This window comes from Lepeophtheirus salmonis, chromosome 6 (genome assembly GCF_016086655.4).
Source record: "Lepeophtheirus salmonis chromosome 6, UVic_Lsal_1.4, whole genome shotgun sequence".
Lineage (NCBI taxonomy): Eukaryota > Metazoa > Arthropoda > Copepoda > Siphonostomatoida > Caligidae > Lepeophtheirus > Lepeophtheirus salmonis.
This window is the reverse complement of record NC_052136.2, coordinates 2,645,143-2,659,608: the sequence shown is the minus strand read 5'-3', so window position 1 is coordinate 2,659,608 and position 14,466 is coordinate 2,645,143. Positions and strand designations below refer to the sequence as shown.

At 34.3% G+C, this 14,466-nt stretch overlaps 2 protein-coding genes across 3 annotated transcripts in view; both read left to right on the top strand.

Annotated features, from left to right (window-relative positions):
* LOC121119807 (E3 ubiquitin ligase RNF121) overlaps positions 1-14,466 on the top strand; it is a 59,575-nt gene that overhangs the window by 24,423 nt on the left and 20,686 nt on the right. For both annotated transcript variants that reach the window (XM_071889775.1, XM_040714603.2), the window contains one exon: positions 13,812-13,867. In XM_071889775.1, the coding sequence (XP_071745876.1) occupies positions 13,812-13,867 (56 nt within the window). The remainder of the gene's footprint in view (positions 1-13,811; positions 13,868-14,466) is intronic.
* Positions 3,674-8,232, top strand: LOC121120145 (uncharacterized). Its single transcript, XM_040714986.2, has 3 exons — positions 3,674-4,529; positions 4,598-7,716; positions 7,783-8,232. Exons 1-3 carry the CDS (start codon positions 3,674-3,676, stop codon positions 8,092-8,094), a joined length of 4,287 nt encoding a protein of 1,428 aa, XP_040570920.1. The 3' UTR covers positions 8,095-8,232.

The window sequence follows — 14,466 nt, the reverse complement described above, 5'->3', positions numbered from 1 at the left end:
CCATATCTGAGAACTACATCTGCAATGGGTGCAAGTCCTTCCGTGGCCACCTGGAAGCCATCATTGCTGCCAAAGGGGGCTACATCCATGAGTAGGATAGTCGAGATTTCATATCAGTTATTTTATTTTATTGACACACCCTACCACAACTGGTTGCTGAAATACATCCGAATAAAGTTCTAGATTGAAAGTGTAAAGATTTTTTCGCTGCATCTGGCATATACAGAGCGCCTTTCTCCTCCCGGCTATGCCTTTTGGGTATTCTTCCCTCTTGTTAACATAATAAAGCCTTGACGTAAAACGAAAAAATAAATATATATATACATTATATCAAAACTACAACAGTATTTTTGAACAAATTTTTTCTTTTCTAATTCTTTATGATGTAATTTACAAGGAGGATGCTTATATGTAGATTTACCCACATATACCGAGTGCTTTCTTGTGAAATTGAGCACTTACAAAAGAGAGGAATTATAAATAAAAACGAAACATTAGATTAATTGATAAATGAGTGTATTCCTACTGCCTCCATAAAAAATTAACACAATCAATCCAAAAATGGCCTCAGAAAGAGACAAAAGAATAGAGATTGCGTCCCTTCCTCACGTGGAACACACAACAGATCCAAAACTTGACGAGCAGAGAGACTTATTACAAGGTCAAAAATGCCATTAATTACGTTATTGGCATAGAGAACTGCTTCTCCAAGATTGCACAACCAGCAAAGGTTAGACCTGTTTGATTTTCAACGTTTATTGAATTTCGATTAGGGTTAATTCAGAATATTTGTCACAGGGTATGTGAAAATTAACTATGGAAAATTTCATTTCTTTACGTTGTCATCTTAAAGTAGCACGTCCAGTTCTTTATTTTCCAATAAGGAGTAAAATAGAGCATTAATCATAATTTTACATTTATTAATTATAAAAGATAATGTTCTACCCCATAAAAAATATTAATAAAGTTTCGTTCTAAAGCTATCCTATGGAGCAAAAAAAGATACATACATATTAAAAATGTAATCTTTCCATTCTGAAAATGTGATAAAAAGATACATGGATCATCAAATTTTCCAAAATTGTTTATCTTTTTTTGTTCCATTTGAGGATTTTAGAAAAAAAACTTGTAAAACATTTTTTATAGGTTAAAAAACTATCTATCAAAACTATTTTATGCAAGATATCTAAAAATTGCCACCAATGGAATTAAGCCAAGAAAATAATTTATCTTTGAGCGCAAAATCCAAAACTGATCTCAGTTTTTCTCTTGGTCGTCTAGTTTCAGAAATATTTGAGATGATAGTAATTCGAGATTATTATCGTTCAGAGACATTTTTTATCGTTAAGACAATCACCAAATTAATGTACGGTGAATAAAAACGGACTTTTATAAATAATAGGATTACGCAAAAAATACCTTTTTTTTTAAATAGATTTTTGTTTTTTGCATAAAAGATAGAATATTTTTCTATAATATGAGCTATGATATTCCCTATCGTTATGAATGAGGAATAAGTTATAATGGTTTCAAGAAGAGTGTCGTTTTTCATCATTTTTCCGCCTAAAAATGGAAATATGTCGAGTTCAGATGAGAATACAGACTCAATAAAAACACTTTAATAATCATAAAATACCTTTTTACATCAATTTGATTCATCGTAATTCAATTTGGTGATTGTCGAAATGAGGAAAAATTTCATATTTGGAATTAAATTTTCAAATTTTTTGGCAAAAACTTTTATTTTATTAGAATAGCCATGGGTTTTGGCTTTTTTCCTATTTATCATATTGAAATTGGATATTTAAAAAACTATTTTTTTTTTTCAAAAAAATTCCAACCAAAAAAAAAATTATACATATGTAATCTTGTGATGGAGACAAAACTAAGGCAATATTTGGAACTATATTCAAAAATATATCTAATATTTTGTGAATTTTTACTCCTCTTGATTTTTGTAACTGTTTTTGTGTTGATGGACCACATCATCACTCAATATCTTAGACTTGACTATTAATGCCAATTGAACAGTTTGGGGGGTAGTAGTTGCGAAATACATACAAGTAGACAAAGTTGTTCGTGCTGGGGATTTTTTTGTCGACTCATAATTGACTCGGACTCAGATTCATTTGGACTCGGACTTGATTCAGAAACAGAGCCCTATGAAGTCATGGTTCAGAGTCGCATAAACTCCCTTGCTCTTCAACTATATTATAAATAATTTTAGTTATGTCCAAAAAGGATTTTACTCCTTCGAACTTGTAACTATATATGTGGACCTTCAACATAAAAAGGTAGCTATAATCAAGGTTGATGGAAATAAAAGGTGACACTTTTCCTACAAATATTCGACTTCAATAGACTTTTTAATAGGGGGACGTCAATGAGTATAACTGGTACAAATAATAGCTATATATTGCCTTCCTTGACTGTTACTGTTAGAGTACCGCTGTTATACTCGATGACGTCATATTGATCTGTCTTACCCAGCAGTAAGTATGGTACATCAAATTGAAAATTTTTGCTAGCCCTATTACATCATGGTTTATCTTTGTATTTCAAATAACCTGGCTATAATGGTATTTCTTATCATTTTCTACAAATTATCACCCATTTTATAAATAAATTATTCTTACTAACCCCTTGGGTGGTCAGTAAATTGTATTTAAAATAGCCAAAATTCATCCTCTCGATAAAAGTATGAGGAATGGATATATTTATTTGAAAGTCCAAATCGGGGCCAATATAAGTGTCTTAAATCAAATAATGATTCTATACTATAGATAAAATGCATCAGTATGATTAATTATCCCAGCAATTTGAATAATAAGACTACAATAGGCTTAAAAAGTTCTTTGAACTATTGGGTTGTATATAGATTATTATGCTGTCAAGTCAAGATGTCAAGTAATCATTTGGGATTTTCTCCTTTTCTTGATTTTTGTTCAAGAGCGTTTTGATGTTGACGCACCACATATGCAAAATCAACAACGATAACTACATCCACAACAACACTTGGGTTCCTTCCCACAACAAAAACAACAACGTTTGAGAGGAGAAGAAGAAAAACAACAACAGAAAAGGAGTAGCAATAATAAATGATGATAAAAAGGAAGGGAGAGAGAGAGAAAAAAAAGAGAAGAGCAAAACAAGGCCCACATTTGTCTTTTTTCCCTCTTTTCTACCAACCAGCCTCATTTTTGAGAGGGGAAGCCCCTACCTTTTAGTGTGTAGAACTTTTCTTTTTCTTCAATATCATTTGAATATTTCTTTAGTTTTACGAGATCTTACTTGATAACTGGATGTTTTACTATAACGCATCCCTAAATTTCTTCAATCCCTCTCTTTATATCATATAAAACTTCCAATATTACTTCATTGTCCTCTATCCGTTCTCATTATTACTCTCATCATTATGAAGAAGCTCTCTTAGCGAGAATGTTTCCGTTTCTACCAAGAGTTTCAACCAATTCATTGCTCTCTTTCTTGTACGGAGAGTAATCATAATATCCATTGCTATTGGGCTTTTGAATCTATTTACTCATCTCATCAATCAATCAAGTCCCTTACACATTCATTCTTAATTCTCTATAAAATATTGAAGACGAAGGGAGAAAGGAGAGAGAGAGGAAGAGAGAAAGAGGGTGGACACCAACCATAATAGTTGAGAGGAATGGGTAGTGCTTCTTCCAAATTCAAAAAGTATCTTCAACATGGAGATGAATATGCCGCCATGCAAGTCTATCAAAGTAATCCAGAAATACGAAAAACACTTCAGCCGAGTTTTAGCTATGGTGATAACTACGATCACTATACTCCGCTTCACTATGCCGCAAGGCATGGGATGAAGCACCTCATTCGCGCTTTTTTAAACGATTTGAATGGAAATCCTAATAAGACGAATGTTTATGGTCAAACCGCGCTTCATTGTGTTTGCCAAGTGAATCGGCAAAAGTCTCTTTCAGCCCTTGAAAGAAGATCCTATTCCGTCATTTTGCTTCTGAGTTGGAGAGGTCCTGTTATGAGCAATGGAGAACGAGAAAGAGTGGAAGTGTCCAAAAGGGATAATTTTGGATATACGGCCTTGCATTATGCATCCAAATCGGGATTAAAGAAATGTGTGGAGTACTTGGTTGCTCATGGAGCGGATCTATTTGTTGAAAATTCAGAAGGAATGACTCCGTGTGATTTGGCGATAAAGGAAAATAACCATCAAATTGCTCTCTTTCTCGAGAGTAAAATGGTATTTTCAAGTACTCCTGAATCTGTATCTGGAGAGTCTCGTGGAGGTGCAAGAACCTCGAGTTGTGAAGATGGTGGCTCGGAAGAAGAGGTTTATTCGGGTCTTCGGGCTCAGGATTTGCAAGAGGCAAAGGATCAGCTACTTGTGGAAACTGCTGATATGCTTCATATTCCTTTGTTCACTGCCGAAGTATTGCTCAGACACAGTGAATGGTCTCGAGAAACCCTACTAGATCAGTGGATAAGGGATCCAATTGCTACTTGTCATTTAGCTGGAGTACAGCCCCTTATTCTGCACAAAGAAACTCTGATCCTCCTTCTGTCAAGTCAATTCGTCTTGCTGATACAACTAATTCTTCTTCTTCATCCTTCAACACTTCCATAGACACTACTCTGGGGGAAGACGAATATTTATGCGAAATTTGTTGTGATTTGATGGATTCTGAAGGAACTCAATTGGGTTGCCGGCACAAGTTTTGTAAAAACTGCTGGAAAAATTATCTTCATACAAAAATCAGAGAAGGAAATGCGCATCAAATATTTTGTCCGGCATTTGACTGTACAATATTAGTCCCTGTGGAAATCATTGAAAGAACTGTGAGTCCGGAAATGGCAAAGAAATATTTGACATTTGATATTAATGCATTTGTTGATACAAACAAGTCTATAAAGTGGTGCCCATATCCTGGATGCAATCGAGCTGTAAATCTTCCTGAAAATGAAAGAAAGCCTTTGGAATATTCAAGTGGGCTCCCTCCCATGTCTCATGCTGTTGATTGCGGAGCCGGTCATTTTTTCTGTTTTGAATGTGGACGTGAAGCTCATGCACCCATTGGTTGTAGTGCTTGGAGATCTTGGCTAACTAAGGTATCAAGTGTGGATCCGTCAGAATTGAAATCTTCATCATTAGAGTACCAGGAAGCCGCCAATTGTCTGTGGCTTATTACAAACTCAAAGCCATGTCCCAACTGTAAATCCCCAATACAAAAAACTGATGGTTGTAATCACATGAAATGCTCAAAATGTCGATTTGACTTTTGCTGGGTTTGTTTAGAGTCCTGGAAAAAACACTCATCAGGCACTGGAGGATATTTTCGCTGTAATCGATTTATTCACGCGATTAATAATAATAATGTGAAAGAAGAAATGGCTGACAAAATGAAGAAAACTCGTGAAATGAGTCGATTTATACACTTTTTTACAAGGTTTAAAAATCATGAAAATTCACAAACGATGGAAGAACTGCTTATGAACTCTGCCAAGAAGAAGAGAGAGCTACTTCAATCTTCTCTGAGCTATAAGGAAGGTACAAAACAACGACGTTCCTCCAGTTCTACTAATTCAGAAGAAGATCTAAGAAAAAATACTAAATTTTATGAAGATGGTGTTTGGGAACTTATTAAGGCAAGGTCTGTACTTAGAGCCTCCTACGTTTACGGATTCTATCTAGAAGATCGAAAAAGTGATTGCAAAACTATCTTTGAATTCATGCAAAATGAATTAGAGGAAGTGACAGAGTATTTGTCTGAGATGATCGCACGCCCCTATCTTAGAACTCCCAGAAAAACAATTATTCGAACGATTCAAAAGGTTCGTAGAAAACGTCAAGAGTTTTTAAGAGGTGCATATAGAGGATTTTTGCCACCTGAGCAACAACAGAAAACATCATCCTCATCATCTAGGATGGGCAATGAAGATCCGTGGATCAAACAAGAAGAAAGTGGAGATGATATTCCGAATGAGACGTTTCATAGTAGTCATTCACATTCTTCCCGTTATTGTAGAAGACCTGGATGTCAGAGACCAAGAGCTATGAGACACTCCCAAAGTGGTGGAGGTAGTTCGATGAAAAATCGATTTAGTTCTTCTAGAGATTGGATTGAGTTTTGCAGTATGCAATGTGCTGAAAGGTTTTACCAAAGATATCATCGTCGGAAATTAGTTGTAAGCGGTGGGGACGATGATCACATTGATATGGATTTAGAGATTCATGAGGATTCGAATCCAGACTATAGCCGAAGTTTAACAATTGCACTCGAACTTTCACGCATGCAAATGATTCAGGATGGACTTGATAACGTCATTATTTCAAGTAATAAAAATATCAAGGGCCGCAGTAGGCCTTCCACGCTTCCAAGAGCGAGTCGTTCTGATGACAACATACTTGCCGATGATCCACAGCTTAATTTGGCTATTGAGTTGTCTCTCAAAGATCTGAAGAAGAAAAAAGGTGGTCAAATCAAAAAGGAGAGCTCTTCTTATTGTAGTTCTGCCGAAAAATACTGCAATCCTTCACCTGGTTTAGCGGATTCTGCAGATCAAACAGTGAATAACTTTTTGAAAAGTTTACGAAGTAAGGATGAAGTGGGGCACATGCGGAAAGATAGTAAAGAGGATTTAGTCAAAGATGAGTGTTTGGACGAAAGTTTGTCATCTGCTTTCAGTCGTGGACGATCTGCGTCCACTGGCGACATAATAGATAGTGATGATTATTTAGATACTTCTGCCAAAGTGTCGTCAATCAGTAGAGAGGTGGAGGAGTCATCCACTTCCACGTCAACGACTCTAAAGGAGACAATTACTTCTTCTAAAGAAACAATTACTCCCCAAAATGTATCCTCATTAGTTCAAGATCCCCTCACTCAAAGTATGCGCCGTAATAGACCAAAATTCGTACGCCAAAAGTCTTTCGAAATTGACAGTGATTCAACGGATATGGAAATGAGTCTCACGGAGGAGAGTCTTTCAATTACAAAAAAAGATAAAGAAAAGGAGGTTGATAATAAAGTTGATTCCAAAGAAGAAAGTGAACCTTCTTCAAAGCCCCCAGTCTCACCAACTAAGCCTACAAATGCCCGTTACGTTCATAAATGTCCTGGTTTGACTATACAAATTATCAAAGATGATGATGAGACCGAAGAAGTAAAATTGGTGGATGAAACACCACAATCAGAGCAGCCTCATTCAACCTCTTCTGTTGGAATTATGTCAAATAAGTCTCCAACCATTCATATAAGTGGTGTGTCTATTTCTCGAACAGGCCCAGGAACTCCTGATCGTCCTTCTAATCAGCTACAGCAGCAGTATTCACCTCGAAGTAGTCCTTATAGTGCAATTATATCCGCTGCCACAGCAGCTGCTTCTACTGCGGCGGCTCCTGCAGCAACTTCAGCTGCTTCAATTTTAGCTGAAGCTACACAGCGTCAGCATCGCTCCTCAAGCTTAATTGTTCCTGCTCGATCCACTCCTCCAAAGAGTCCTGGGTCTAAATCACTTCATCTGTCTAGAGCTTCTTCTCCTTCTGCAGAAATTCGCCTTTTAACGCTTCCTAGAAATGTTCAATTCTCTGCCAATTCTATTTCCCCTCGGGGTTGTGGAAGTGGTAGTGTTTCCTTGGGTTTCTCATCTGTTGAGCTCCCTCCAACAAGTCCCTTAACTTCAGTTCCTTCTCCGCATTCTGCAAAGTCATTGAAGGTGTGTTTGGCTTTCTTCTTATGATAATCATTAGTTTATTTATTTTTTCTTCCTTTCTAATTAAAGGGTGACAAATTTACGTTTCCATCCTCGTCTGGAAAATGCATTACTCCTCTTAGCTCAGTGCTTCATGTTCAGGACTGTTATTTAAGTTCTGACGATTTTCACGAGGCCCTGTTTTTGGAAAAATCGCCGAAATCGGTTCATAAAAGACGTAGAAAGTCAAAAAATCATCACCATTCAACATCAAGCAACATTTCAACATCGAGCATCTCTAATGGTGGCGGCGTTTTTTGTAGTAGCAGTATTAACAACTGTGTTTTTGCTAGCAGCGGTGCCAACAACACTAATGGCAGTGGCTCTTCCTCACAAAATTGATCCAAATAATAATTAATCATTCATATACGCTTACTGAATCCAAGGAATACTCTATTCCTGGAACGCGCACTCTTTTTTCCTTCTTTTTTAAAACCAACTAAAGGCTATTTTGTCTATTAGTAGAATAGTTATGAACGAATTGAATTCCATCTAGTGGGTCATGAATATCTTCTGGAATTAATGACTTTTTATATAAATCAACCTCAAAAAAATATTATAACTCCCTAAGGCATTGACTATACGATTTTTTTAACCCAATAACGTGTTTTGGTAATATAAGGACTTTGCAAAGTTTATCAATCCTATTACAAATGTTATACATATAATGGATGGTTGATCAAACACCTTCCTATGTTACAAACGTAGTGCCTCGTCCAAAAAAATAATAAGACCACATGTGGTTTGAAAATGTTTCATGTAGAAAATCATTCATTTTTTTATAGAGATTTAAACGTGAGCAATTATTTTAAATATATATAAAAAAATCTTGATTTTTAACCAACATTTAAAAAAAAATGCTTAACAAAAAGTCCCCAACATTTTTGTCCATATTTCTAAATTCCTATATTTTCAAAAGATCTGAATACACTATGTATTATATACGATGCCCGTTATACACTAATAGTTTGTTCCAAATATACAAAACTACAATGATGGAAGCCTTCAGATTATCTACATTCCTGTGGGAGGATCGGCAGGATTCCTTCTCCACAAAGCTCCCTATGTTATAGCCAATAGATTCAGATCTGTTGATAATGTGGGGCTACATAGATGCATCCAAAAATCCCATGAATTAGCCTCGAAGGAAACTTTGAAGTCAAATCATTAAAATTTACCCAGGTCCCTCAAATTTGTCCCTAACTGCAATCACAATAGTGTGCTTGTCAATGTTCCTGGCCTTTATTCCTGCCCAGAAAAAAATCAGGAGTTTGTTTTGTTTCGTTTGTTCCATAATTTAAAGAAAAACCAAATAATTAAATTACTACCTCCTCTTCATAAAATCATAAAACCTCCGTAAAAGTTTCAAATTTATAACTCCATTCCCTACTCTCTAGTTAAAACGAACCTTTTATTCTTGCTCAGATTTCGGTTACGCACACTATATATTAAATAATATTAGCATTATGGAAGTTGCATTATTTTGCTACAAGATGGCATTAGTTTCGATCGTTTTGTAAACAAACTAATATATGTAAACAATGATTATTCCTTTTTTTATTTGATAATTACTTTACTGAAGAAAAAAAATAGTCCTTAGTTGATGAAAAAAGCACAAAAGAGTGCATGTTCTATTTATATTGTATTCCTTGCTTAATCTTTCTAATTCTAATTTTTTTACACTCAATTTCTGTTTTCTTCATATTCACCTTACGACATACAATTTATACAAATATATTTTTTCTTATTTCATCATTTTTTGATTATCTTACTTAATAATCAAGGAATTGTTCGTTGGTTTGTTTTTAAATAGATTATATATATATATAAATTTATACATATATTCATTATTATTCTTAGATCAGTACTTCTCAAACTTTTTATAGAAAAAAAATTGCAGAGCGCAAAAAATCATTGGTGTATCTTTTCTGTTTGTATTTCTTGCCAGTTTATGGATAATGTGTTGGGCTCTTGTATTTCCTTATTTAAAAAAAATCAAGTTAATTTTAAAAATAACTTTTTGCCGGCCAAATTTTATATGAAGATTTTTTTAAATAGTCATTTGTTTTTCAAATATTTTTTTATTAAAAAAAATATACCCTCTGCGAGGCATCTATATTTTATAATTGAGCCTTATGCTCCTATCCTTAGTTGGCAGATACATCTAACTGCGTATATACTATTTTGAACTTAATAGGTCGATTTTTGGTGGGGCCACGGCAAAGTAGAACTATGCTTCATTGCACTATGGAACCTGCCCCATTGAAAGTATTGTTTGTCGTTAAGTATTTAGATAGAGTATTACGCAAAGAGGCAAAGTGGAACTCTAAAATCATACTCCAATAAATCCACGAACAACGATCGATACCGACAATAAGGAAGGGGCCATAGGGTAATAAGGCATAGCCTGTTGCCCCACCAAAAATCGACTTGATATAATCTATTAAAACCTTTAAAATGATGTAATTTCCATAAAGTTTGTCCACGTGTATCTTTTTTATATGCGGTTTCTAGCTGGTGGACATGTTCAAACGCGTGTAACTTCGAATCAGTGTTGTGCGGTACACTTTGGTATTGATACATTAAAAACCGTTATTTTAACCATTACTTTTCTCTGACATTGCATAATAAATATATATTGGACCGCTGATGACGTCACCCAACAAATTTTTGAACCCATCTTTCACTCCCCGAACAAAATTTTCTTTATAAATAATAAAAAGCAAAATTGAAAATTGTCTTTCATAATAATGACCAGATCACATCTAGATCCCTCAATCACTTACCCCAAAAATGGAAACCGTACAGTCGCCTCTCGAAAGGCATAGAAATTGCATTCTGAAGGATTTGGTTTTTATACGTTTACTAAAAAAAAGTGTTGAAAAGTATCTTACACCAATTCAAATTTTGTGTCCGGAAACGGTAGAAAAATGTTGGTATCCTGAGAACAATACTTTAGAATTAATTTGCATAACATTTTAATTAAAATATGTATCCTTGAACCTTTCATATTTATTTTAGCTTTGTGTATCAAATGTGGTACACATGGCCAGTTTGGAAAGGCTTTTGTGCGCCACATGTATTACACATTGCCTTGTATGTGTTAATGAGATAACGAAAAACCCCTTGAACAAAAAAATCAGTGTAGCATCGACTTGAGAAACGATCGACTTAATTTGAGTCGTTAATTTTTCAAATCGGTTCGAAAAAAGTCAATTTTATATTGTTTCAAATGGTCAGTTTTTTCCCTAGTCACTCAACCTCAACAACAAATAATAAAATTGTGAATACTGATTTTTTTCTTTTCTTTATTATAATAATGGCTTGAACGACTTCACTCAAGCAGACTGAACAGTAAATTTTTTAAAAGTCTTGTTTTTTTTTCAAATTTAGATCTGTTTAAAAAACATCAATAAGAAAGGACTTTATAAATATCTTGTATACAAGTTAACAACTTGTACAAGTTGTAACCTCCATAAAGCAGTCATTTTAATTACCAATGACTAATAGATACTATCATTTAATTTTGATCAATTACTTGATAGATGTAATTTTGTACTTTTTATTAAGAAAAAGTCAATAATTATAGCATTGGTATATGGACGGAATATTCAATTTTGGCATTCTCTTCACAAACTTGTACACAAATTATAAAATGATGAAAAATTGTCTTTTTTATTAAATAATCTATAGAGATTCTGAAATGAAATTGGGTAATGAACTTAGGTTTTAAATTTTGGAGTGCACCGGACAATTCTCCAAGATGACGGACGACATGTTTGAGAAAAACTGATCTAGATGTTCTTATTAAAAATATTCTTGTATTTACCATTTTTATGTATTAATCATTTATATATGTTGATCTCTATATTAATTCTATGGTATCTGTTTAATAATTACCTAATTAATTATATATATATATATTTGAAACAAATTATAATAAGTCTCCAACATCTTTTGTTTTCATTTGGAATATATATATATATATACAAAGTATTAGAAAGTCCTTGACCACTTTGATTGTGCTACAAATAACCATGCACAACCTATCAAAATGAGGTTGTACAGGGTGAAAACATGACACTTACAACATTTGTATCATTTTGATTTGAGAGGTTCTGTTTTAGGAAATTAGAACTGTCTGTAATTGTATAGGTTGTCTTGTATCTTAAGCACCTGCAGCTTTTTGAATTTTTTAAATCAAATGATAAATGTCATAGGAGTGAGATTCAAGGCAGCCATGTACATCGACGTTTACAAGGCCAAACTGTTCCTCTAGGTACTGGAGTATTTCCCCGACGGGAATGTTGTCTTTTAGCAAGATGGGACTCCTACTCACATTGCAAAAATTACTCAGACCTTTTTAGCTAACAAGAGGATGTAGCCAACATATAGTCCCGATGTCAATCTCTTCTACTTTTCTTTCTGGCCGCATATCGAGAGGAGGGCGCCTCTGTCATTCGAATATTGAAGCCATGAAGGCCTCCTTCGATAAGGAGTGGACTGCCATGGGCCATAACTTCAATTGCAGAGGCTTTGAGGTTGTCTATTTTTCTGTGGCGGATTCAACAGGCTTAGGACTTAATTTGGGGAGGCCAAAAATCTTTGGGGCAGAAATTTATGCTTTTGATCAATGAGACTTGAACCATTTTTTCCTGTATGCGATTATATGGATCTATGGATCTTTAATATCTTAGATATAATGGTCTATCAGCTGCTGATATACCTGTAGCCCGTTAGAAACCAAATTGGTGAAATTTGGTCACCTGTTGAGGCTATAAAACCAAGCATCATCACTGAGGCTGGATGTTATGTCTTACAGAAGGCTTCTAAGGACAGCTTCAAAGCAAATAACCCTGTCATTTTGTTTGTTAATGAGAGGATGCACAGTAAATGTCTTTTTTTTTATCAGCGTAAAAGATGGTGCTATCAGCATTGTGTTTCAGGTCTTTTATTATTCTCTTGCAGCGTTCAATACGGACATCTATTAGCTTTTTTGAGTTATCAGAGGCCTTTCAACATACCTCAGAGATCTCCCTCCAGCATGTTGGACAGCTTTACAGAATTCATCTTCCTGGCAAACTCTGATATGCTCATAGTTGGATTGACCTCAAACGCATTTTTAACAACCTCTGAGGTCAATTTTATTTGTCTATCATTTCCAGGGCGATTCCTGTAACTTTCTCTATCCTCCACAGGCTTTCTCACCTTTTACAGTATATGCCAGTTAACTTTTATCCTCTAGACAATATCAGAGTGACGTTGGCTTGTGCAGAACAATGTGACAATATCTTACCTTTTTGGTCCATCCACTGTTTCCTTAATAAGAAATGCATTTTCAGCTGATATAAATGTAAAATTTTGATTATAACTTCACAAAACCTCTTAAATTGTAATCATACAAGTGGTCAAAGACTATTCGAACGCCCTGGTACGAAAATAAATACGGGGTGTAATGAAAAAATACACTAGAAAAAAAATGGTTTTTGCGAATTGTACGTGATTTTTTTATTCAAAATTGTTTAGAGGAGAGAAAACGCCCTGGTAATTCATCAATACATTTTCACTCCTACAAGCAATACATAGTATAAATCACAGAAACTCTTCATTTTATAATGGAAAAATGTTGAGGTATGAAGATTATAATATCTAAAGTTCTTAGAAATGGGTTATTTTTAAAATTATATACGCACACGTTGTGTACAAGCATAATAGATGTGGAAACTCACTTTACCGAAATACGTATTATATTTGATACATAAGTTTTAATTTACCACCCACGATTTGGGCAGTTTGTCAATTTTTATATTTATGATATTACAAAGTGTCTTCATTCAGGCATACCATATGTCTCGCTCCCACCTATTCTTTGCGTTCTTACACAAATCCTATCTCTGGCTTTAATTTAAACATATCTCAATGAACAATAAAAAAATTAATAATCCATCTACTCATTTTTTATCTCTGCCTGCTAATTTTTGTTTTTACTCAATGCATTACTTGGTTTGCAAAAACTTACTATTTAAGCTATATTTATATGTGTTTATTTTTTTTTTCAGAGTATTGATTGGGACTCGGTAGAATGGGATAAGTTATCACAAGAAGAGAAAGTTAGGTAATAAACCATTAAAATATATACTCCTACTTTTTTCCTAAAAATTTTGAACGGATGACTCCATGGTAAATATCGACTCACTTCACGTATGACAACGCTGACGATTTTTCTGCTTCTTTTTCTCAAATTATTTTTCTGAACTTTGATTGCCTGAATTATAATTAGCTCTGATTAAAGTTCTTTGAACCATTATTGAATACTAATTCGCTTAGTGAGTAAGGTATGTCTTACTACCAACAACTATCCTAAGTGAAATGATGCAAAGCGAAAAATATATAATTGATAAATGCGAATGTCAGTGTGTGTGTGTGAGTCCTGTAATCGTGACCAAATTTGATTTTCCTAAAAAAATTTATGTAGCTTCTTAAGGCTCAAAAGATGGTTTTGGTAACATTTTTTTTGCCTTCAGTGCCATGGTACCCTTAAAATAGCTTTTTTTCCCCCTAAAAAGGAATTATTAGACTAACAAACGACTATTTCTTATAGAACAAAAAAATCAAAACTGTAAATTTTAAGAGTGATTCCCGTTGCATATTGGATGCACAGTATTTCAAAAATTTGATGGTGGTATAAACATATCCTATTTATAGTAAAAACAA